The following is a 26155-nucleotide window of genomic DNA, read 5'->3' as shown; positions in this document are numbered from 1 at the left end:
GAAGGAAGAAAGCCTGCAGGCCCTCACCCCTCCCAGAGGCTGGAGGTTCAATTCAGCTATCTCTCAAGATTGCCTTGTCATAAGTGGTGGTGGTGGGGTTTGAAACCCCTGCCAAGGTGCTGCTGTCACACACGCACTCCCAACTACCCAAAATGGGCTTTGTTTTGGGTCTGGTTGGAACTCGGCTTTTATTCCAGGAGGTGGGGGGAGAAGTGGGCAGAGCTACCAACAACCTGGAGCAGGGGAGAGATGCCGCCCCAGGCAAAGACCCCCTCCCCCTGTGCGGCAGTATGCACATTGCTGCCACACACCACCTTTTTCTCCTTGCAAGGGAGGCCAGGCTCAGAGGAGAAGAAGACACCCCGCTTGGCTGCTCGTGCATGAAGACGAGAGCATCCAGGCAGGCTGGGCACACTCTTGGAGCTTGGAGGAGAAGAGCTTGGAGGAGAACACGCCCCACTTGGCTGCTCTCGCTTTCAAGGCAAGAGCAGTTGGGGGGAGTGCATTCTCCTCTGAGCCTGGCTTCCCTTGCAAGGGAAGCCAGGCTCAATGGAGAGTGCCATCGATGTGCCACCAACCTTGCCTGCTCCCATGTGCTGGCCATGGGTCCTGCCTCTCCAGGCAAGGACCCCCACCTCTTGTGGTGGTGCACACATTGCTGCCGTGCACTACCTCTTTCACCTGCCAGGACCCAGGCAGGTGAAAGGGTTGGCGGGGCTGTGTTCATTTGCAAAGGAAGGCAGCCTCTGAATGGTGCACATGTCACCACCACCTCTTCTGCCTGCCTGGGATGTAGGCAGGCCCAGTCCTGGGGCCTTGGGTGCCCCAGGCCAGCACCTGCCCTGCGCCCCCCCCCCCAATGCCTGCCCTGCTCCCGCACTTCCACTCGTGGGGAGAGCAGACAACGCAGCATGGAAGGAGGGTTGGATGGGCTCCGGCTGAGCCAGGCCTGCGCAGTGCACTCTTGGAGGCATGGAGCACCCCCTAGAGTGCATTGTGGACACGTTTTCCTCTGAGTTGGCTCAGAGAAGCCGTGCCAATGCCCTGCCCAGCTGCTTTCACCTTGAAGGTAAGAGCAGCTAGGCAGGGTGTGTTCTTCTCCAAATCAGGCCTCCCTTGTGAGGGAAGCCCAGCTCAGAAAAGCTGCACTAATGCCCCACCCAGCTGCTTTCACCTTGAAGGTGAGAACAGCTGGGTGGGGCATGTTCTCTTCTGAGCTGGGCTTTCCTGGCAAGTGTAGAAACAGCCAAAGACAGACAAACAGAGAGAGAATGAGAGGAATGAATTAGGTGAGATCCAAGTGGGCAGCCATGTTGATCTGAAGCAGTATAACAAAGTAGGAGTCAAGTTCACCTTTAAGACCAACAAAGTTTTATTCAGAATGTAAGCTTTTTTATGCATGCATTCTTCTTCAGACGAACAGGATGTGGTACAGTGGGCTGAAATACATGTAGCTGGTGAGTTAAGAGTGTAAACTAATACAAAGTTAGGATCAAATGGCAAAATAGTGTAATAAATTGGAAGACCATTTGGTCTGGGTAGCAATAGAAGGTAATAAAAGTTGCCTGTTAATTGCTTTTGCTACAAGTCTGTGTAAAAAAAAAGACATGTGTTTCCTAGTGATGTTCTTGTCTACCTAATGTACTTTTTAACATCATTCTGTACATTATAAACATTCTAGTTTGCCCTTAGAAAAAAAGAATACATAAAATGAAAATAGGTCAAGTATATATAATGAGATAAACAGCCAATATCCCTATTTTGAGTATGTCAATACAAACAATATTATTCCGATACACTATTCTAAATGAGCAATACATTGGAATACTGTGTATATATAGCTATACTCAGTGAGGTGGGTTTAGCATGTAATGAGATTAAAAAACAGTATCCCTGTTCAGTCCTGGGGAGGTATTTGTTCTAAGTTTCATAATAATTTGTAATTCAGCAGTTTCTCTCTCCATTCTGTTCTTGAAGTTCCTTTGCAGTAAAACAGCTACTTTGAGGTCACCCATTGAATGCTCCTTCCAGTTAAAGTGTTCTCCCACAGTTTTCTCAGTTTTGTAATTCCTGATGTCAGATTTGTGTCCATTTATCCTTTGGTGTACGGTTTGTCCTATGTAGAGAACTGAAGGGCATTGTTGGCATTTAGTGGCATATATAATGTTGAAAGATGAACAAGTGAATGAGCCTGAGATGGTGTAATTAATGCTGTTAGGTCCAGTGATTGTGTTGTCTGAGTGTATGTGGCAGCAAAGTTGGCACTTGAGTTTATTGCAAGCTTTGGTACCTGTGTCCATGTTCACATGAGATGCTGTATTGTTGTGGGTGAGGAGTTGTTTGAGATTAGGGGGCTGTCTGTATGCAAGAAAAGGTTTACCCCCAAAGTACTTTTGGAAGAAAGCTGTCACTGTCCAATAGAGGTTGTAAGTTGTTGATGATACGTTGAACTGTTTTCAGTTGTGTGTGACCACTAGTGTTATTGTCTTTTTGGGGTCTGTCTTGTAACAGGTTTTTCTCTGGGTATCATTCTGGCTTTGTTAATCTGTTTCCTGACTTTATCAGGTGGGTACTTTAGTTCCAAAAAGGTTTGTTGTAGATCCTTCAGGTGAGAATCTCTGTCAGTAGGATTGGAGCAAATGTGGCTGTAGCATAGAGCCTGGCTGTATACAATGGATTGTTTGGGATGGTAGCTGGTATGTTTGTCAGTCAGTAGGTTTCCGGTATAAGGTAGTGTCTATGCGTCCATTGTGTGTTTTTACAGTGGTGTCCCGAAAGTGTATTTCTTGCATAGACTGGTTCATTGTCAGGTTGATGGTAGGATGAAAGTCATTGAATGCTTGATGGAATGTATGAAGGGTTCTTTACTATGTGTCTAGACTCTAGACCAGGGGTCCTCAAACTACGGCCCGCGGGCCAGATGCGGCCCGCCAGGTTATGGCAAAATCAGACCGGAAGTGACGTTCGACCTAAACTCGCGTTAGCAACGCACACTTCCGGCACTGGGCTGAGGCGGCGGAGACAGAGTGTGAGGTGATACCGAGGTGAGGTGAGTTCCCAGGCCGGGGTGTGTGGTGTGGGGAAGGGAGAGAGATGCAGAAGATGGAGAACTGACGGCCTGCGGCCTTGTACAGTAACGGCAGTCCGGCCCTCCAACAGTCTGAGGGACAGTGAACTGGCCCCCTATTTAAAAAGTTTGAGGACCCCTGCTCTAGACCATAAAAATGTCATCAATGTAACGCAGGTATAAGAGAGGTATGAGTGGGTGGGAGTCTAGGAAGCGTTACTCCAAGTCAGCCATAAAGATGTTAGCATATTGTGGGGCTGTGCGGGTGCCCATGGCTGTACCATTTATATGTAGGAAAAGTTTCTTTGTCAAATTGGAAATAGTTACAGGTGAGAACAAAATGACACAGTTGGGGCAAAGTCAGCTGTGTTTTTATCAGAGGTTACATTACTAACAGCTTGTAATCCATCTTGGTGTGGGATGTTGGTATGCAAAGATTCCACATCCATGGTGGCTAAGATAGTATTCTCTGGAAGGTTGTTCAAAAAAGGTTGTTTAATAGTATTCTCTGGAAGGTTGCATTTTCCTCAGAAAATCTGTAGTATCACGAACATAACTAGGAGCACTGATGGCATAGAGTCTTAGAATAGAGTCCATATATTAAGTGAGAGTTATGTTAAAGTTTGGGAGAATGGAATAAAATAAAGGGGAAGGAAGGAAGGAAGACAGGGAGACAGAGAAATGACAGACAGGCAAGTAGGCAGAAAGGTAGGCAGCTATTAGAAACCTGCCTTTCACTCCCTCCTGTTACGGGAAATGTTTATGTCTCCTTTTAGAATGGGGAAATTAGCAATATGGGGACTAGGTAGAGTGAATTAGGAGCAAAGGATCTTTTCTTCAATAATACAGAGGCCGGGTTTTCAAGCAAGAATACTCCAGCAAATATATTTTATAATGTTTACTCAAAATATGTAAAATACACAATACAGGCAATCAAGAAGCTAGGAAGGGTAGAGGTTATCAATAGAGGAATTGAGGGGGTCTTGAGGAAAGCAATATTACCTGGTCCAGATGTGGTGAGGTCCAGTTACAACTTGAAGATGTAGACATTCTCTACCATGTGCCATGTCTGAGGGGCCCTTTACTTTGAGTAATGGGGGGGGGCACCAATCTAGCTACATGCGTTCAGACTGGAGAGAGAGAGATAAAACTTCTCCCATGTTATAACCTTTTTTGGAAGGGAAGAGGTCCTCCCAGAAAAGGGGCTGGCTTGTGGTGGGCAGTGATAAGTCTTTTCTGGGTACCTGATTGGGTGCTCACCTCAAGCCAATGAGCAGGGCTGACTCTGGTCACCTGAATGGATCTCCAGGTAACAATAGATAGTGCTGGTTTAGTAATGTCCGCCCAATAGGTTACAAAAGGTCAGACTATGTTTTAATTGTTTGGGCGGTTTAGCAAAGATACCCCTGAGGAGAGGCAAGCATAGAGAACAAAGAATTTGTCCAGGTGTCAGATATTACCATAGCATTAGACAAAAGAGAAGCTGAGTTGCAGCAAAGAGCCAGGGAGATGGCTGATTAATCAGTAGCTGAGGATTAGGGCATGAGCAATACTTACCAGCAGTCCCCATTGTCATTATGCACTGTGTTTGGGCAGGAAGAGGGCCATGTCCAGAGGGTGCCTTAGGTGGGGACCAGAACAAGCTCTCTACTGAGTCTACTCCATTTTCAATGGAGTATTTTCTTGGCCTGTTTCTGATCAGAATCCATTTTGTTTCCAGGAATAGGAGCCCCACTTTCTCTCTAGCTATTGGGGTGCTCCTGTATGAACAGGCAGTGCCTCTCAGCTACACTCCCACTTGGAGGTGGTGGTGAGGGAAGCAAAAGGGAGCCTTCAAATGGCTTCCTGCCTCTTAAAGCAAGCAGCCCACCGTAGCCTGATTTGAATAGAAAGAGTGAAGACTTATTTGCAGGTGGAAAGAGGGTTTGAGTTATAGAGAGTATAGAATACAGAGAGACTGTTTTTTTGGTGCTGAACTCCCCCTCCCCCTTTGTGACGAAACATTCCTTTTCTGCCCATTGAAGAGATTTAACTGTTTTCTGTCAGAGTTTGCTTCAATGTATATAGTTATTAAATAATGTTCAATGTTACTGTCTGCCACATGATATTAGTTCACACTGGATTCAACCACAGACTGTGCTTTAAATGAAAAGATGGAATATTGCCCCATAAGGAGGAGTTTCTGGCATATTTATAAATGCAATATATTTATAAACAGAAATATATGGCGTATTTATAAATAGAATATTTATTTATATTTGATAGAATATAGAATATTTATAAATAGAATATTCATATTGCAAAAATAAGAAAAATTCTGAGTCATGGAATTTATTCCCCCATTTCATAAGGATCCAAGAAAGCAAATACAATTGTCGGTTCGATCTCTCTGTTCTAATATTATTACTATCATTCCCCAGTTTTCTCATCAGTGGAGACCCAGTATGTTACAACATTGTCCTCTGCTCCATTTTACCCTATGAGGTAGGTTAGTCTGAGAGTAAGTGTGAGCGGCCCAAGATGAGCCAGCAATCTTCCATAGCAAATTGGGGATTTGAACCTGGGCCTCCAGATCCTTGTAACTATGACACTACACACACATACTACACGCAGGAGTAGAAAAAGTCATAAGCATAACTCATTTGGATATGACACACTCCCCTGACATCACTGGAAGTGTATCAGAAGGCAACACCCACCACTCAGGCTTCACTCAAAAAATCTCCAGACCTCTCCTAGCAGGATCAGCTGTTCTACAGGCTCTGCTGCACTGCCTAGTTTCAACTGGGCAGCCCAGCAGAGTCAGCAAAACACCCAGTCTTGCGAGGATTGGCTGTTCTACATACTCTGCTGCACTGCTTGGCAGAGCCCAATCTGAGCCCACAGGGAGGGGTCTCCCTGATCTTTCTTCGCTTCCCCAGCCAGCCTGCCAGGGCTGGCTGAGGAAGGGGGAAAAAAATCAGGGAGAGATCGGACTGTGGCTGTTTTAGAGCTTCCAGAGCACTTCTCTGGTGAGCTCCAGCCCCAACTGAAGCCTGACTACATAGCTCTTACTTGATGAACTTCCTCATTCCAAACTCTGAGAAAGCGATGAAACAAGAGAAAACTAGTAAAGTCCACTTTTTAAAAATGGACCAGTGAATCTGTGATTACTTAGAAGATCTCTGTTCTTAATATATGGATCATGCAGCTTGGCTTTGCAAATATATTTAAATCCCCTTTTAAAGCTACTAATAATACTTAATGAAATTTTTATGAGCAGAGTACATTTTAAAGTAAATTTTCATATCCATTTTTATTTGAAAAAGCACATTGAGGAGCAAATGTATTCATGCCAGAATGAGGTAATTTAGGAGAGCCACAAAAGAAAAAGAGAAAATCCTTCAGCAGCTGCCTACAGAAATAATAAAGAGAACATTGATTAACCAAGATGACCAATAGGGATGAAATTCCAGCGCTTAATTCATCTTGAAGGTCTTCATTTGAAACAAAGAATTGCCTATCTGTAGTGTTAATTTAAGATTAGTGTACTGGGTGGAAGGCACAAAGCTAATGTGGCTTTATAGGCCAGCATTATATAGCAGAAAGATATTACCAAGCTGATTAACAATGGAGGGTCGTATGAGAAAAGCTTCATGAGGCAGAGGGTTTAGTCTAGGGGTGTCAAATGTGCCGCCCACAGGATGTATCTGGCCCCCAGAGGGGTCATATCAGGCCCACCAGCAACTCACTGTCATCTGTTTCCTTTTCCCTCTCTTGTTTTCTTCTGTGTCGCAGCTTGGTTTGCCAGGCTTGCTCAATCACATAGGAGCAATAGAGCAAAGCCTCTTATTTTCTCTACTGGCTGAGGCTTCTGCCTTGGGGAGGAAGGGGGGAGGGAGATCTTGCTTTGCCAGGCTCTCTTAATCACATAGCAGAGCTACTGAGCCAAGCCTCTATTCCATCTATTGGCTGAGGCTCCCCCATCTTCTGTGGAAAGAAAGAATGAGAGCTTCCTTTGCCTAGTTTCCTCAGTCTCATGGGAGAGATACAAAGAAAGTACATTTAAGTCCAATGACGTTTTATTCAAGGTATGACCTTTTTGCCTTACTAAAGAGAGAGAAAGAAGCCAGGGCTCTCCTGGATGCAACTGGGTTTGCCTCCCCCTTTTCTCTGTATTCATGCCTTCATGATCCAGTCTTTCTCATCAGGAAGGCAATGTTAACTATTTAGATGAGGAATAACAAGCCAGTGGATTAGCCTGAGAGTGTGTGTCCAGACCAAGTTCATCTAGTACATTTCCTTTGCAGACTGGAACTTTTGAATTTAGAATTCCCAGATAGTAGGCTGATACTGACCACTATACATTGCTATTCTTGCACTGCCTCATAGGAGCTGTAGTTATTTCTCTGGGGAAGACTGTAGTCTTGTAGACAAACACATACCCCTCAGTCCATCTCATGGTGTCTTCACATGTTCTTGACCAACACATGGAGCAGTTTATGTACAAAAGCTCACAATGCCCAGTCATTTCATGTTTTCCTCTGGGTTTTAGGCTCAAAGCATTGACCATGAGATTTCTGTAATGAGTGTCAATAAATCCTTTTACCCAGTCCTCAGCAGTGGAAGAAATACAAACATCACTTTTCCTAGCAATGTTTTATTGAAGGTATGAGTTTTTTGCCTTGCTAAAGAGAAAGAGGGAGGGAGATTTGTTGGACTTGTTATGGGTGCAGCTGGGTTCCCCTCATCTTTTTCATTGTATTAATGCCCTCCAGTCTTGCTCAATAGGAAAGTATGTGAACTATTGAGAAATAACAACAAGCTAGCATTAGGCTGAGTGTGTGTGTGTCTAGCCCAGGTTTACCCAGGAAATTTTCATTGCTTTTGCTTTCACATTTTCCTTTGATTGCTGATCTTGAATTTAGACTTCCTAGCTAGTAGGCTACTAATCATTGTACATGGCTATTTCTGTTCTTGTACTGTCACATAGGAGTTGTAGTTATTTTTCTGGAGAAGACTATAGTTTTGCAGACAAGCACATAGCCTTCAGTCTGTGCCATGGCGCCTTCACATAATTTGACCAGCATATGAAGCTATTTATGTACAAAAGCTCACAATGCCCAGCTGCTTCATGTTTCCTCTGGGTCTGAGGCTCAAAGCATTGACTATGAGATCTTTGTAATGAATGTTAATAAATCAAAAGTATGTTTCCATCTTATAGATGTGCACGCTTGAACAACAGTTGAACAGCATATTCAAGATTGGTACAGCACAGACATTGTGTGCCGTTTTTGATGCAATAATTCATAGCAAGAGATGACATCAGATTGAAAAACAAAATATTGCAAGAGTGCTAATGTTTTAAGTAAAAAAATATTGTGTTTGTCTGCGCCCCCTTATACAGTTTATATGTCCGCTACCTGGTATTACATTTTATGACACACACACGGCCTGGCCCGACAAGGTCTCGTTTATGTCAAATCCAGCCCTTATAACAAATGAGTTCGACACCCCTGCCCTAGTCCAATCTTTTTGAAACAGAGGGTCTTTTGAGGAGATGCATTGGATGCTATGCTGAAAATGTTGGTGTCTCTACCTCAAAAAGCAGCCCCCCCCCAAGAGCCCAAGATACCCACAGATCAATTCTCCATTATATCCTATGGGAATTGGCCTTCGTAGGGAAAAATGGAGTGCCCAGCAGACATTTCCCTTCCTCCCTGCTTTCTGATGACCCTGAAGCAGGTGGAGGGCCTCCAAACCAGGGGATCCTCTTCTCCCATGTGGGGATTGGCAATCCTAAATTTAGTTATTTGCAGGGGTGGAATTCTAGCAGGAGCTTCTTTGCATATTAGGCCACACATCCCTGGTGTAGCCAATCCTCCAAGAGCTTACAAAAAACAGCGTTGTAAGCTCTTGGAGGATTGGCTACATCAGGGATGTGTGTTCTAATATACAAAGGAGCTTCTGCTAGAATTTCACCCCTGGTCATTTGCATAATCCATAGACTGTGGTATGGACATGGTAGTATATGCTTTGCTACTGGATAGGCTGCAAGTTCTACAAAGATATTTTCAGGGATTTTTTTTTAGAAGGAACACACAGGAACACAGTTCCGGCTGGCTTAGCATCAGGGGGTGTGGACAAATATATAAATGAGTTCCTGCTGGGCTTTTTTTTTTTTTAAAGCCCTGGATATTTTTATGAAGGTGTTGTTAACTTCTGCTTTTTAAAATGTTTGAGACCATTTCAAAACTCAAATGGGGACAGAGATATTACGAAGCATAATATACCTTGCCCATGCTTTACTCAGTGCTTGAGAACTGCCTGTAAGATTATCAGCAAGCCTGGGTAAATGCTGTGCCTTTAAAAGAGGCTTAGTTATCTCTGGTGTTGTTATCTCTATGCCATGAAAAGCTTCAGCTGTCCATTTCAACACATTAAGCTTATATTAAAGGGACAGGACATTTTTTTCCCTCTAGACCTGTTGGCATCCCTAGCTGCTTGTAATATCACATGTCTCTCTGCTGTGTTTCATGAAAGCAAGAAGAAAAGGGTTGATATTACACTGCTTTACAGTGTTTGGAATACTCAGACGCAAACAGAGATACTTATCAAAGTTCAAACTCCTATGGTAGTTATAAGCAATGACCCTGCCCCCATAACCTTTTTACATAATTTATACCTCACTTTTCTCCCAGTTGGAACCCAGAGTGGCTTACAACACTCTCCCCTTCTCCATTTTACCCGCATAACAACCCTGTGCAATAGGTTAGGCTGTATGTATTTGACTGGCCAAAGGTTATCCAGCAAGCTTCCATGGGAGAGTGGGGATTTGAACCTGGGCCTTCCAGATCCTAGTCCAACACTCTAACCACTGTACAATTATTCTCTTCCTGCCCCTCTCTTTGTTCTATACTTCCTTCATTTAATTCTCTTAAAACTACCATCTTGTATTGCCAGATTTTCTATTCCTCTTCTTCATGAAGAGGTATACTCACATGCTGTTTTCTGGGAACTAACTAAGAACAGTTAAGTATTCAAAAAAATAATATAAAACTCTTATTGGTACTGCTCCTGTTATTGATGTTCACAAGAAATCAGATGCGTAAGTGAACATAAATGAAAGGGCTTCAAGAAAGCCATTCTTGGTGGTTTGACTGTCCAGTTCATGTCATGAACATACCTGTGTTTGTATTGTGGGGCCATGAGACAACTAAAACCGCTAAAGTTATGGAGATTATCAAAGAAAGACCATCAAATGGAATTATCTTCTTGAACCTGTGGGTACCTTTGGAATTCTGATATAGGGCGGTGGACAGGTCTCAGTTTCAGCAGGAGCTCACAGGAGCACAGCTCCTGAACCATTCTGCCAGTTCCCCCCTCCTCCTCCCCACCTACCTACTTTGTCCATTGAATAGTAGGTGCAGCTGCATAATAATCCCTGGATTAGGAGAACGGGCAGCCAGCCAACCACCAGGGGCTTTGCCACACCCCCAGCAGCCCTCATCAACACCTGGAGAAGCCCATGCTACCCTTTCTCCACTTCTTATGTGATTTTGGGCAGCAGGTAGCTGGCTAGTCTTTTGACTGTGGGGGTGGGGCGGCAGCCAAGGAGAGCCCCAGGCAAGCAAGGTCTGCTTGGGCTGGCTGGATCTCTAGCTAGCCCAAGCAGGCCTCGCTCGCCCAGGGCTCTCCTTTCTTGCATCTGTTGCTTTTGGCTGAGGGAGGGGAGCAGCATATGCTAACGAGTTATGCTATTGAGCTCCACTACTTATTTTTCTACAAAATGACCCCTGGTGGTGGATGCAGTCACAAAATGGTGTCCACAAGAGGTGAAGCAGTTTACAAAATGGCTATCACAGTTGGTGCTGACCACCTTTTAATTTTGCCTCTCATCTGTCTTTAGCAATTTTAAGAGTTTCATCCGCAATCCAGTGAGGTTTTTCTTTTTCTGCAGGAGTAATCTTGCATATTTTTCCTTGATGATATCTCTGGTTTTAACCTATAATTCTTCTGGTTCATGTTCATTTGAATTTAGTAATGCAAATCTGTTCTTTACATGATCTTTAAACTTTTCAATAATGTTGCTTAGATTGTATTTTGGCACTATGAGTGTTTTGATGTTTTTCTTCAACTTCATTCTGATTTCCAGTATTAATAATTCATGATGTATTAACAATATTAACAATTGGGAGCGGGGCGTTGGAGCCTGTAATGGAGGACGCTTGATCCCGCAGCTCCAGCCCATAAGTCCCAACCCTTTCACATGACGCAGCTCTCCGAATTAAAAGGTACATCAAACTAATGAAAAAAGCCACAGGAAAGCAATCCCCACAAAAACGGAGGGTGAAGGCTTCAGTAAAAACCTTTTTAAGCAAAGAAAATTGTTTGGCTGTTAAAACCCTCTCGGAAAAAAGCGGGGGGAAAATGATGGCCGAAAACTGCGTTTAAGCAAAAAGACAGTAGCTCCGAACCTGTTACAGCTCCACCCTCCAGAACTTGCTCAAATCGGCACTTCAGGACACAGAGCATACATTATTTAAAAAAACTGGAAGTAAAGATAAAAGAAGATATACAACACCGGCTTTGATTGCGTTCCGCTGCTCCTGCAAAATACCAAAATTAAGATACCAAAATGGGCGTTTGAGAGAGAACTTGGCTGGAGGTTTCAGTTGACTTACGAGGAAGCTGCAGGAGCAGCGGAACGCAATCAAAGCCGGGGTTTGCGTGAAGGCTAGAATTTTTCCTTCAGAAGTGAACAAGCAACGGAGGGACTCCTGTGGAAATTTATTATTGAGTCTTAGTACTCAGTTTGGAAAACTCAGAGACTGTGTGGGGTCCTCCTTGGAATACTGTTTTGAGACTTTTGTTTGTTGTCTATTTATACTGTATGAATGCATGCCCACTGTTGTAAGCTGTTCATTTCATGACAATAGAATTTTGTATACACCAGTCAAGAGTGTTTGTTTTTGCTCAATATTTTGTATTTTTGTATTTCCCAATCTTTGAAGGCTGTAAAACAGCAGCAGCCATCTCATTTACAGTACAATCCTAAAGAGACTTACTCCAGTCTAAGCCCATTAAAATGAATAGGCTTAGACTGTTGTAACTCTCTTTAGGATTGCAGTGTTAATGACTCAGTCTAATAAATGAGCAAACATACCTTCTGTAGACTAAATAAACACCTCACACAAACATTTATTACTGTTTTTCAAATGAATACAGATGCTGTTGTGCTTAATAAAACGCAAGTTCATTTGAAGGTGTCACTGAATTCATAGTAGCTTTTTGTCATGTGTTTTGTCAGTCAGTGAATACTAATAATACAACTACTGTTGTGGGAGTCCACAGTTTCTTTTTTTACTTTTTTTGACATAGTCAAAAAAGTTGGGAACTACTGACATACCTTCTTTCAAGGTTATTATTAAGGATGCCAGTCTCCCCCCTCCCCAACCCCCCCCCCCATTTTATTAGAAAATAAATTCAAAAGGAATAATTCCTACAATAACAATATAGGAAGAATACACCTTAAAAGTGGTATGCAGAAAAATTGGCAATATAACAAAGATAAAATACATTAATACATAGGAACTACAGAAGCCACAAGAACCTAATAAATCATGTTGATGGCATCTTCTGTGGATTTAAATTCTTGTTTAGATGATAAAATTCCAAAACAGGTAACCAAACAGTTACAAAGGAGGATGAGCGTGGGTCTAATTCATTTTGCAATACAGAATCTGCAGGTTTATCCACAATACAAAACTACTTCAATTTCATAATCCAATCTGACACTGTGAGCCTTTTATCACACTTCCAAAATTTAGTGATGACAGCTCTGGCAACAACACAGAACATTTATGCCAAAAGAAGATTAGATGGATGAGGAGAGCAGAATTGAAAGATGCCAGTTTAAAGATTCAGTTTGAATCTAGTAGCACCTTAGAGACCAACAAACTTTCAAGAGCTAAAACTCCCTTCATTAGATAAAAGTAGGACTGGAGATCTCTGAGTCCTTATATTCCAGTCAGAAGGTGGGAGGGGTATTGCAAAGAAAGGAGTCAGGATGTGTTAAAGACTGTGTCAGCTTGCATAGTTCAAAAGATGCATAATGTTGAATATAGGGCTGTTACAAAATATTAATTTTATTCCCATTGTGTCAGAATTAGTCAAGATTTACCTCTTCTGCTTACATTACAGAAATCTTCTATATGTGTACCCTCAGACCCTTAACTTTGCCAACCGACAAGGATCTGCTCGGAATATTACTGTGAAAGTCCAGTTTATGTATGGAGAAGATCCAAGTAATGCAATGATGGTATGGTTCATCGCTACATTTATGTGCGCTTCGTTCCTTTGTGCGTTTCAGCATATGTGTTTCCTTTGAATTTCACTACTGTGGTGAGACTGTGTGTGTTCTGATGGGAAATGCTGTGAGATATATCTGTTCCCGGGAGTACATGCACTTCTTCCCTTAACCCAAACACGGCTTTTGGTGGTGCTGCAAGTCGGGATAGGCATGGACCAGATCATGGACCTAATTTTTGCATGGACTGGGGCAATGTTTCCTCTAAGCTGAGTTAGCGTGAGCTAGTTCACAGATTTTTAGCCTCTCGCTCACACATTTTTGTCTTAGCTCAGGAAGGATGACCCCAGAGCACACTAATTTATGCAGTAGCTCACAAAGGAGAATTTTTGCTCACAAGACTCTGCAGCTTAGAGGGAACATTGGACTGGGTGGGGGTAGGTTCATAGTCCATGCATTTGCCTGGACAACCTGGCACTGAGGCAGGGGGGTGTTCTAAAGCCCTTCCGCAGTCATGGAGTGGCAGAGGGACTGGGAGAGTTAACTGAAATCATTTAAAGGACCTGTTTTGTTTAATATTTTTATAAATGATTTTGGATGAAGGAATAGAGGGAATGCTTATTAAATTTGCATATGATACAGGATGACCTTGATGGGCTGGAATCCTGGGCTAAAACAAATAAATTGAATTTTAATGGGGATAAATTCTGCATTTAGGTGGAAAAATCAAATATATAATTACAGGATGGGTGAGATTTGTTCTGGCATTAGTTTGTGTGAAAAAGATATACGTCTTAGCGGACGATACACTGAACATGTGTCAGCAGTGTAATGCGGTAGTTGAAAGGGCTAATTTAGTTTGGGGCTGTGTCAGCAGAGGTATAGTGAAGTGAAGGTATTGCTTTACTTTGCTCTGGTTAGACCTCACCCAGTGTGTATTGTGTTCAGTTTTGGGTATGTAATTCAAGAAGGATATAGACAAGCTGTGGAAGGTGTCCAAAGGAGGACATCGAAGATGGTAAGGGGTCTGGAGACCCAAGTCCTCTGAGGAAAGATTGAAGGAGTTGGGTATGTTTAGCCTTGAGAGGAGACGACTGAGAGGTGATATGATCACCATCTTCAAGGACTTGAAGAGCTGTCTTTTAGACAATGGTGAAGAGTTGTTTTCTGTTGCCCCCGAAGGTTGGACCAGAACCAGTGGGTTGAAATTCAATCAAAGGAGTTTTTGATTAAACATTATGAAAAACTGACAGAGTGGTTCCTTAGTGGAACAGGCTTCCTTGGGAAGTGAGGAGCTCTTCTTCTTTGGAGGTTTTTAAGCAGAGGCTAGATGACCATCAGACAGCAATGCTGATTCTGTGAATTTAGGCAGATCATGAGAAGGTGGGCAGGGGGAAGTACTTAAGATTTTCCTGCATTGTGCAGGGGTTTGGATTAGATGACCCTGGAGGTTCCTTCCAACTCTATGGTTCTGTGATTCTATAAATGCAGGGGGCAGTTTGACAGAATCCCCATTTTGCACATGAACCCTAGAATCTTCCTCTTCCCCAAAGCCAGTATGCACACAACTTGGAGGGTGAGTAGATGGGCATCCCAAGGAGATCCACTGCCAGTTGATGCCTCTAGCTGGCAGAGGGAGTGTTTCACACATTGCTCCACCATTTTCCACATGGGCTGTATGATCTCCCTTTCCCCCGAAGCTAATGTGCACACAACTTGGATGGCTAGTAGAGGGGCATTCTGGGGAGGTCCACTGCTAGTCCGATTCCTCTAACTGGTATGGGGGGTACATTGGACACAGTACCCTGTTTTGCGCATGGACTCTTTGTTCTCCCATTTACTCCAAAGCCAATCTGCACTCAACTTGGAGGGTGAACAGAGGAGCATCCTGGGCATATTTGCTGCCAGTTTGATGCTTCTGGCTCATGGGAGGTGAGGTTTGATTTACCCCTTTCCCTTTGCACATTGGACCCTAGGATATGCCGCTTCTCCGAAGCCAGGGCTTTTTTTGAGCTGGAATGCACCGGAACGCCGTTCCGGCTGGCCCGGGCAGTATTCCGATAGGCCCGGTCGGCATTCCAGCTCAGCCTGGGCGGCTTCCCCGGCTGCTGAGCAGGGCTCAGGGAGGCCAGCTGGGCTTGTGCGGGGCCTCTGGATGTCCAGGTGTTGGGTGGGGTTTAGGGAGGCCAGCCACACTTGTGTGAGGGCCTCCCAATGTCCCGCTGTCCAGAGGGGTTTAGGGAGGCCAGCCGTGCTTGCACGGGGGCCTCCTGATATCCATCTGGCCGGCGGGGCTTGGGAGTCAAGCTGCAGAGCCTGGGCTTTTTGGGAGTCAGCAGTTTTACAGGTGAGTTGCTCCCATCCCCTTTCTTTCAGTTTCTTTATTTCTTTTCCTTTCTTTTCCTTCTTTTCCTTTCTTTCCTCCTTTCTTTCCCCCTTTCTTTCACTCCTTCCCTCCTTTTTTCTTTCGCTCCTTCCCTTCCTATTTAATTTTTTTCTTTCTTTTTTTCTATTTGTTTCCAACTTCCCCCTCCCTCCCTTTCATTCATTAATTATTTCTTTCTTTTTGTCAGTGTTTGTTTGTTTCTTTCTCTTTCCAACTCTCTCCCCCCTTTCATTCATTCATTCTTTCTTTCTTTCTGTCAGTCTTTCTTTTTTCTGTCTATTTGCTTTATTTACCACTCTTTTACCCCCACTCTTTCTTTCTTTCTGTCAGTCTTTCTGTCAATATTTCTTTTTCCCTGTTTGTCTTTTCCCACTCCTTCCTTCCTTCCTTCCTTCCCTCCTTCCCTCCCTCCTTCCTTCCTTCCTTCCTTCCTTCCTTCCTTCCTTCCTTCCTTCCTTCCTTCCTTCCTTCCTTCCTTCCTTCCTTCCTTCCTTCCTTCCTTCCTTCCTTCCTTCCTTCCTTCCTTCCTTCCTTCCTTCCTTCCTTCCTTCCTTCCTCTCTGTCAGTCAGTCTTTTTCCCTGTCTCTTTGCTTTATTTCTCTTTCTTTTTTTAAGCACTACACCATGCTGGCTCTTGTGATCGAGTAGTGTGTTGAATTTGATTTCTTTTTTCTGGGATGGCTATATATTTATGGCTTTGTATATGTATATATTTTCTGGGATGGCTATATACTTATGGCTTTGTATATGTATATGGCTATATATTTCTGGACTTTTTCCAATGCTAGAATATATTTTGTTGAGGTGTGATGACCAGAATTGTTACCACACCTCAAAAAAGACATTATAGCACTTTTGGTGATGTTAGATGTGTGGCCTAGTATGGAAATGATGGTGATGTCAGAGGTGTGGCTTAGTATGCAATGATGGTGATGTCAGAGGTGTGATCTATTATGCAAATAATGGTGATGTCAGAGGTGTGGCCTAATATGCAAATATTGATTATGTCAGAGGTGTGGCCTTGCATACTAATGAGTTCCTGCTGGGCTTTTTCTACAAAAAAAGCCCTGCCCAAAGCTAATTTGCAAACAGCTTGGAGGGCAGTTAGAGGGGTATTATGTGGAGGTCCACTGCAAGCTTGATGGCTCCAGCTTGCAAGGGGTCTGTTTGACATATTCTTGAATCTGTACTTTCCTGGGGTCATCCACTTTGGGGATGCCATAACTCAGCCCCCTAAATCCAACCTTCACCAGACTTGGTGGGCAGGCAGAGGACAGTCAGCTGAAGACTTGCTACAAGCTTGGCATCTCTAGCCCATGGGAAGGGATAATTTTACTGCATCTGGAAGTCACAAACCTAATGAACAACAGACTGGTCCATTAAATTAGAAGGTCTGTGGTGGCCCATGGTCTGTGCAAACCCATGGACCATGAATCTATATAAACCTTCATTTTTCAGTGTGTACCCATCCCTAGCTGCAAGGCTAAAATGGGACCACTATGCAGGTTGCTGGTAGCCTTCAATGTAAACATTGGTGATATTTTGCAGTCTTTTATTTTTTGCTTTTTTCATCACTGTGTGTCTGCTCTTCTGTCCTTGAATTTTCATGTGATTCTCTTATCCACAGCCTGTGCATCAACAAGCACAGGGGAGGCATGAGTGGCATTTCAAGCAGTCTGAAAAACCATTTCTCTATCCAAGTATCTTTCTGCCTGTTTTTATATGTTCTTTTCAGACCAACTTATGTAATTGTTCTGTAGAGTATACAATAGAAACAAAGGCTTTAATCTTCATTTTGGCATTACAAAATCAAAACATGACTTAGGCTAGGGGGCCTTACTGATTTCCATTCCAAAGAACAAAGATTAAAAATCTTCTTTTGTTTACTTATGCAGGTGATCTTTGGAAAATCCAGCTGTGCTGAATTTTCAAAGGAAGCTTACACAGCTGTTGTGTATCATAACAGGTAAAATACAGGAGATGCTTTAAAAAGAACATCTGACTTCACAGAGCATTATATCCACAAAATCACACATCATATTAAAAAATATTGCATTTTTATAGTTTTTGTTTTGTTTCTTGATTAGTTCATTTTTTAAAACTACTCTAGCCTGGTGTTCCCTACTTTTGAATGGCAGAACATCTGATATTCTTTAACAGGAGATGATGGGGACTGAACCTGGACTGTTCTGCATGCAGGGCAGATGTTTTGATTCTAATTTATCAAGTTGGGGTCTGAGCTGCAATAGATTTAGGCAACTTCACTTTACCCTAGACTTTTCATCATTAAGATATGGAACTGGAAAAATACTTTAGATCCCTTATACAAATTCTTTTCTCACTATAAGCTGAATTAAGGGTTGAATAAAAATTTCAGATTTTTAGGTATCATATAATTTCCAGAATCCTGGGATGATATTCAGGCCTTCTATTGGAGAGTAGCTTGCTGGTGGTACTTAGTAATAGGAAGTAGTGACATGACCATCTATCATTTATTTATTTGTATCTTATCTTTCTTCCAAGGACCTCAGGTATAGCCTACATAGGGTTTTCTCGTTTTAGCCTTGCAGTAAATCTGTGAGGCTGAGAGATAGTAGTTGGTTTCCTGGCTTTACCATCACTTCACCATGTGATCCATTCTCACAATGTACCATGTAAGAACCTACCATAAAAACGTATATGGTAGAATTCCAAAACATATGCAAAGCATTTATCATGCAAATTGATCTAGAAATTTCTGTGTCAAACTATTGGGAAGGATAGTCCATAGGTTTGACATTTGGTGTCATAAATATGCTGCTAATGCCTAGTTTTATCCAGAGGCTGCTATTACCAAACTGGACTAGTGCCTATCAGCCACGTTAGGGTTGCCAGGTCCATCTCAGGAAATATCTGGGAACTTTGGGGTGGAGCCAGGAGGCAGTTGTGACAAGCATGATTGAACTCCAAAGGGCTATCACATTTAAAGGAACTGTGCTCCTTTTAAATGCCTTCCTTTTATTGGAAATAATACAGGGTGGTGATGCCTTCTTTTTGGATTCATAAAATTGGACCTCCTGGTCCAGTCTTTTTTAAACTTGGGAGGTTTTTTTGGCCAAGGTTGCCAAGCAAAAAATTGGTGCCTCTACCTCAAAAAACAGGACCCCCCAGCCCAGATTGGTCTCCATAGGGTAGAATGGAGTGCCCAGCAGACATTCAACCCCCACCCCACCCCAGATTTCTGGTAACTCTGAAGTGGGGGGGGGGCTCCAAACTATGGGATCCCCTGCCCCCAAGTAGGGATTGACAATCCTAAAACACAGTCAGGTGACTAAACGTGAATAGGTTGAAGCTGAATCCTGACACAATAGAGTTGATTTAGGTTGAAGCTGAGATCTTGGAGGATTTCTCACTTATCATCTTGGAGGATATCCCACTTATGACATGCTTCAGCTGGCCTTGAGTAGTTCATTGTGGAACTTGGAGTGGTGTAGGATCTTGCTCAGCTATTAGAAGAAAAAGGTTCAGTTGAAAAAAAAATACCCTTTTCCATTTTAATTTAGTGTGTAAAATGGCTGCTTACCTTGACTCAGTAGACCTGATCAGAATAACCTTGAAACTCTGTTGTAATGCATTTTACGTGGAACTGTCCTTGAAGATAGTTTTAAAAATACAGTTGGTACAAAATGCTGTTATCAGTTAGCCAAAATGCACTTTTTAGTGCAGAGCTTCAGTCCCTTCATAGACTGCCTGTTAGTTTCTGGATTCCGTTTAAGGTATTGATTTAAATCCTTCTAGACATGAGATAATCATATGCACTATCCCATTTTGTCCCCCTCCTTCATGGCAATTCTACTTGGTTGATAAAGCACTTTTAAGAGTCCCTTACTGGAAGGGGTAAAATAGCAACTGCTCTTTCTAGATTTTTTTTAGTATTGGATCCCGCCTGGTGAAATAATTTACCAGTTACTATTAGGACACTGCCATGATAATGTGTGAGATCTTTAATTATTTTGTATGTGTGACCTAGTAATCTAAAATGGAGATTCATTTTTATCTGATGTGTTAGTGTTGTTGTTTTACTGCATTTTTATTATGAGTTTTAACGGAGAATGTGTTCTCCAAAAGGTGGACTAGAAATAATATCAATCAGTCAGTCACATGGTGAGTCCCTATGGCAATACTAGAAACATGAAAGTAGTATAATAATTTTGAATAATTTGGCTAAATCACATATAGACACAATTTTTGCAAACTAGTCTTCATGCGGAGTGGTGCCTTTACAGAAATAACAAGTGAAATGTAAGAATGAGCACTTAGTGGCAGACATCACTCTCTAGCATGTTGTCATGACACCTTAAAGAAGACTGTTCTGTGTTCCTATTCATCAAACCGAATGTGATTCACAGTGTAATTGTTCTACAAGGCTGTCACTACATTTGCTGCACTGTCAGTTTGAAGGACTAGTTTTCTACTGGTCTCACTACCTCTCCTAACTTGGCATGATAGGATTTGTTCTGATGTTCCCTCCTTTCTTTTTTTCTTATATTCCCACAGCCTCAAGACTTCCTCTGTTCTTCTACTGCTCACCCTAATAGACATTTTTGGCCTTAATGAATTTTCCCAATATACTTTTTTATATACTTAAAGAGTGGTTCCTCTTTCCATTTAATGTGCCACATTGTACTCTCTTATTATTTTAATAGCTAATACGGAGTTTGAATGCCTGACATTCCCTTGAAACAGCTTGTTTCAGCTGTGTTTTGTAATAGCTTTAGATTAGCCTGTTAGATGTAAATAAGAACTCCTTGTTGTGTGTAAGCCATTATCTCTCCCCCAATTTTCGTGACCTGAAACACCCAGGAAGCTGCTGTTTGCCCCATTGAGTAAATTTATATGTAATGGTGGATTACACTAAATTTCTGCAACAAGAAAAATAACATTTCCGAGAGGCCATTTCTGGTTAGGAAAACAGTGCAGGGAAGAAGACAATGGCCCAGCCCCATTCCTGATATGATTCCAGCCCCCCTTCTGCCTGCTAATTAAGTTTCACAAATTGCTAGAAATTCAAAACAAGGCACATCCAGCTCATAACTGATATGACAGTACCTAGAAGGACATGTAAACAGTATAACATATGGTTAGGTCCTCTGAGATTAGGAAGCATAGAACAGGCAGACACAAGTACTGATCATAAAGGGTCTTTCCCCCACCCCCATTATTTTGAGTAGATCTTCGTGGTCTCTGTGCTTCACATTCATGGGATAAAGCACCTGCGCCGATCTCCGAATTGGTGCCTAAAAAGCCCGGTATTTTTTCGCGCTCGGCACCAATGGGCATGCGCAGGCGTTCCAATGCGCATGCTCGCCGTTTCCAGAGCGGGGATCCCACCAGTTCCTTTCTGACCACTGCGTTGAGAGGATCTCCTTTCGTGTCCCTGGTCGGTAAAGTAATCTTAGATTGCTTTTTTTCCTGTTGTATATAGCCCGTTTGTTATTTTCTTAGTGTAGTTAGTTAGTTGTTAGATAGTGTTGTTTTAAAAAAAGAAGTTTGTTGAACTTGCCCTTCAGGGCTCGGTTTTTCCCCTGTGTTTTCCCCCTCAAAGACTTTCTTGGGTGGGGTTTTTTCCTGGGCGTCTATGGAAAGACGTTGGGGTTTTTTTAAGAGGTGCTGCTCCTATGGAAAGAAGATTGCCCCCCCCCCCCCGGCCATTCCCTCTGTCTCCTCTGTCTGGTCGAGGGACATCGCATAGATTCTTGCACACACTGTCTGAGTTTCTCCAAGCAAACTCATAAGAATCGAGGCTTTCGGCAGCTTTGGTCGAGTCGGCACTTCGTCCTCAAAAGATGGCATTACTTGAAATTTCTATCTCTAAACTGTAATGGGCTAAATAATTTAATTAAGAAAAAACGGGTTGCCTCTGCCATCTCTCATCAGAAACCAGATATAGTTTTTTTGCAAGAAACTCACCTTAAGGGTAACCAGCCCAAGGTCTTCCAGTCAAAATTTTTTGCTCATCAATTTCAAGCTTACGGGTCCTCCAAAGCAAGAGGTGTGGCCATCTTAATAGGTAAATCAGTCCAATTCACTTTTGAAAATTCCTCAATTGACCCTAGGGGTCGGTATATTTTTATCAATGGGGTCTTTAATGGTAGCCCTTATACTCTGGCATCGGTGTATGCTCCAAATGATGGACAAATTGCATTTATTAAAGATACGTTGTCACAACTTCAAACTTTTCATAAAGGGCCCATTAGTTTGGGAGGAGATCTCAACTATGTTGTCAATCCTTCTTTAGATAGATCTCAAAAAAGCCTGCTACCTCTATCTGCCAATAAATGGTCTCAATCAAAAGATTCGAATGGCCAAAATGATTTAGCTCAAATCTTTCAATCCTATAATCTGTCAGACATTTGGAGAAGCAGGCATCCAAAAGAAAGAGACTATACCTTCTTTTCTTCTCGTCATCAAACTTATTCCAGAATAGATTTTCTTTTAGTTTCGGATTCTATTTCTAACCTTTTTTTTAAAGTAGACGTTGGCCCAATGATTTGGTCTGATCATGCATGGTTGGAAAGTTATATGTCAGGAATCACTGAAAGATCTTTTTCTTTTAATTGGAGATTGGATAGTAAACTTCTGTCTATGAAATCGGTTACAGATTCCATTGAAAAAGACATTAAAGAATTTTTTCAATTCAATACTGAGTGTGGAGTACCTCAGCATATAGTTTGGGACTCGTTTAAAGCTGTAATTCGTGGCAGATTTTTGGCTATTGCCTCTTCGTATAAAAAAGAAAAAGACAAAATTAGATCAGATTTGGTTGCCAACATTACCAAATTGGAAGAGAAATTTTAAAAATTTGGTAGCAAAAAAACTTATTCAAAACTTCTTATAGAAAGGAAAAAATTAGAATCTTTTGACGTCTCCAAGATTCAAAAACAAATGGCTTATATAAAACAAAAATATTGGTTTCGAACTCCTCAATCCCTTAAACTCCTATCATGGAAGGTTAAAAAGAGAATATCCTCAATGGCTATTTCTTCCATTCGTTCTAAATCCGGTACCTTGAAACATTCCACTAAGGATATTGTAGGAGTTTTTAAAAAATACTATTCATCTCTATATTCCTCCCAGCATCCAGCATCAGACCTTATGTCATCTTTTTTAGACACTCACTCAGTTATTAAGCCTGTTTCTCCTGAGGTTAAATCCCTTTTGGACAAACCTTTTACTGCACTTGAAATACAGGAGACTATCAAGTCTATGAAATCCAATAAATCTCCAGGCCGAGATGGCTTTATACCAGAATTTTATAAATTTTTTAATACTTTGTTGGCTCCCATCTTGGCGGACGCCTGTAATCAGTTTGTACAGTCTGGTTCTTTTCCAGTTACTTGGTCACAGGCAAAAATCATTCTTCTTCCAAAGAAAGACAAAGACTTGCTAGACCCTAGTTCATACAGGCCGATATCGCTCCTTAATTGCGATTACAAGATTTTTACAGCAGCCCTGGTGGCTAGGCTTAATACTTTTATAGGGAACTACATTCATCCTGACCAATCGGGCTTTATCCCACACCGTGAGTTAACGGACAATACTAGAATGGTCCTTGATGTTATTCAATACTGCCGGAAATTTAATATTGAGTCTTCCTTTATCTTGTCTATTGATTTTGAAAAAGCCTTTGATTCCGTTGAAGTTCCTTATCTTACAACCTTACTGCAGAAAATGAATTTTGGCCCGAATTTTCTGAAGATAATCCATTCTTTATATAAGTCGCCTTCTGCTATTCTTTCTATTAATAATTTGGATTCTGAAGAATTTAATCTTTTCAGAGGGACGAGGCAAGGTTGCCCCTTGTCTCCTCTGCTTTTTGCAATCGCAATTGAACCTCTTGCTAATGCTATCCGTAATACCAATATTATTGCTGGTATCCCTATTAGAAAGAAACAAATTAAGGTGTCTTTGTTTGCAGATGACCTAGTGCTTTTTGTTACAAAACCTAAGACTTCTTTACCAGCTGTCTTTGATTTATTATCTGTATTTTCTTCTATATCGGGTCTTCGAGTAAACCCATCTAAAACCATTCTTTATCCCATCACAATTTCAGATGCTCTCCAAGATTCCATCTACTCAAATTATCACTTCAAAAAAATGGATAGATATTGGACATATTTGGGGATCAATATACCTTTAAAATTGGGAGATATTTTTAAAGTCAATCATCATTTATTGATTAAGGACATTCTTACTATGCAAAAGAATAAAAATTCTTCACTCATTCCCTGGAATGAAAAAATTCAGATTATTAAATCTTTTATTTTTCCCAAATTTCGAGCCATTCCTATTCTTATTCCTGAGGACTTATTTGTGGGTTGGCGTCGTTCGTTCTTAAGATACATTTGGAACAAGGGCTTATCTAGAATAGGGTATGCAACTCTTATTCGTTCTAAATCCTCAGGTGGTCTGGCTCTTCCGGATCTGCATAAATTTTATGAAGCTGCCATTTTAGGAGGCCTTGTCAGATACCATGATGCTGATTTAAATTCAGGCTGGAAGGTCCTAGAAGATACCTATCTAAATAACAAATCGTTTCAATCTACATTATGGGAATTTCCAAAGAAGAGACCTCCTAATATCTCCTCCAACCTTTTCCTTAAAGCCATTTTTCAGATTTGGGACAAACGCTGCCTCTTTTTAGCCCCTCCTATGTCTCCACTATCTCATTTTATGGATGTTTCTTGGTTTCAACCGGGGTTTTTTTACAAGTCTTTTCCAATTTGGAAAAAATATAATCTTTATAGGTTTGTGGATATTTTGTCCAATGGAAAAGTGCTCGACAAAAAATCTTTAGAAGAGAAAACTGGTGGGACAAAAATCCCATGGTTTGAATACTTGCAAATTAACAACTTGGTGACATCACTCTCAAAGAAATACAATTTCAATCCACCTCTTACTTTCTTTGAATCCTTGCTACAATCTCCTTTTTTAAAGCGGAAGGGACTGATTTCATTTATCTATAAGGGTTTGCTAGACATTGATGCTGTTGATTTGTTATCCTATCAAGAAATTTGGCAAAGGAATAGTTCAATTAATTTTCAGGAGGATGTTTGGCAACAAATCTGGTCATCTCCTTCGTTTGTTTCAAAATCATTGAATATACAATTACAAACTCAAAAATTTTTGTTCCGGTGGTATTTAACACCTCAGAGATTAAGCCATATGGCGATAAATCAATCCTCCAAATGTTGGAAAAATTGTGGAGAGGTGGGCACATTTATACACTGCTGGTGGTCTTGCCCGAGGGTGCAGTCGTTTTGGGCAGTAATTGTGGCAAAAATCAAGGATATCACGGGCTATAGTTTACCCTTAAGATTGGAACTCATTTTGCTTGACTGTTGGAAAGGTATTTCTATTACTTCTCTCAATAAATCCCTGATATCCCTTTTACTAGCTGCTGCTAAAATGGTGTTAGCCCAATTTTGGAAATCTCCCAATATTCCTCCAGTTAAAGCCTGGTATGCTAAAATCTGGGAGGTCTATGCTATGGACAAGATAGCAGATAGTTTATGCAATATAAATAATTCAGAAGGTAACGATTCTCTGATGTACAAGTGGCTTCCATTTCTTAAATTTTCTTTTAGTCCTGTAGATCAGATGCGTACATGTATTCCTGGTAGATATTATGACATTATTAATTTGATGTAATTAACATATGGACAGAGTACTTATTTTTTAATTCAGCTGCCAAGTATGTATGTATGTGTGAATGTATGTATGTGTTGTTTTGTTTGTATTTTGTGTATATATATATATTCTGTTTTCTGCTGGTATGCTATGCTTATACACAAAGAATGATTGCAGATACAGTCATTGATTGCTTTATTTGTATGTTTACTAAATTCAATAAAAAAGTTTTTGGACATTAAAAAAAAAAAAAAAAAAGATGGCATTGGGCCTGTTGGTACCGATGGGTGAGGTCACAGCCCCGACTGTCACATCGGCTGAGGATTCGCCGATCAGGACTGAGATGCCGGTCGAGTGTGGGCGTTCCACAAAACAACCTTCTGAAGGGTCAGTGGACACCCCGGCTAAGAAGCGTCGGGATGACTCGGGGACCCGATCATCCACGCCGAAGAGGGTGAAATCGAAGGAGAAGCGGAAGAAGAGGCCATCCCGCACCCCTTCGCCTTCACATGACGCTTCAACATTGACAGCTCCACCGAGGAAAATCTTGGCATCCCTGCGTCGTAGCCCTTCAGTGTCGAGAGGCAGTGTTTCGCAGCTGTGCCTATCGGCATCGGAGCAAGAGATCGACCTGACTCAGCGCTCCCACTCTTCAGGGTCTAGGCATTGCAGTGAGAGTGACCCGGTCTCGGAGGTGGAGGTGTCGACGCCGATGGAGCTTTCGGCACCGATGGATCAGGCGAGA

At 41.9% G+C, this 26155-nt stretch overlaps 1 protein-coding gene across 8 annotated transcripts in view; it reads left to right on the top strand.

The window, feature by feature from the left end:
- Positions 1-26155, top strand: part of DOCK7 (dedicator of cytokinesis 7) — a 256466-nt gene that overhangs the window by 136130 nt on the left and 94181 nt on the right. For all 8 annotated transcript variants that reach the window (XM_060231922.1, XM_060231930.1, XM_060231929.1 and 5 more), the window contains exons 15-16: positions 13250-13367; positions 17637-17707. In XM_060231922.1, the coding sequence (XP_060087905.1) occupies positions 13250-13367; positions 17637-17707 (189 nt within the window). The remainder of the gene's footprint in view (positions 1-13249; positions 13368-17636; positions 17708-26155) is intronic.

The sequence above is a fragment of the Heteronotia binoei genome, chromosome 2 (assembly GCF_032191835.1).
Source record: "Heteronotia binoei isolate CCM8104 ecotype False Entrance Well chromosome 2, APGP_CSIRO_Hbin_v1, whole genome shotgun sequence".
NCBI lineage: Eukaryota > Metazoa > Chordata > Lepidosauria > Squamata > Gekkonidae > Heteronotia > Heteronotia binoei.
Note: the sequence above shows the minus strand (reverse complement) of the source record. Positions and strands in the feature narration are given on the sequence as shown.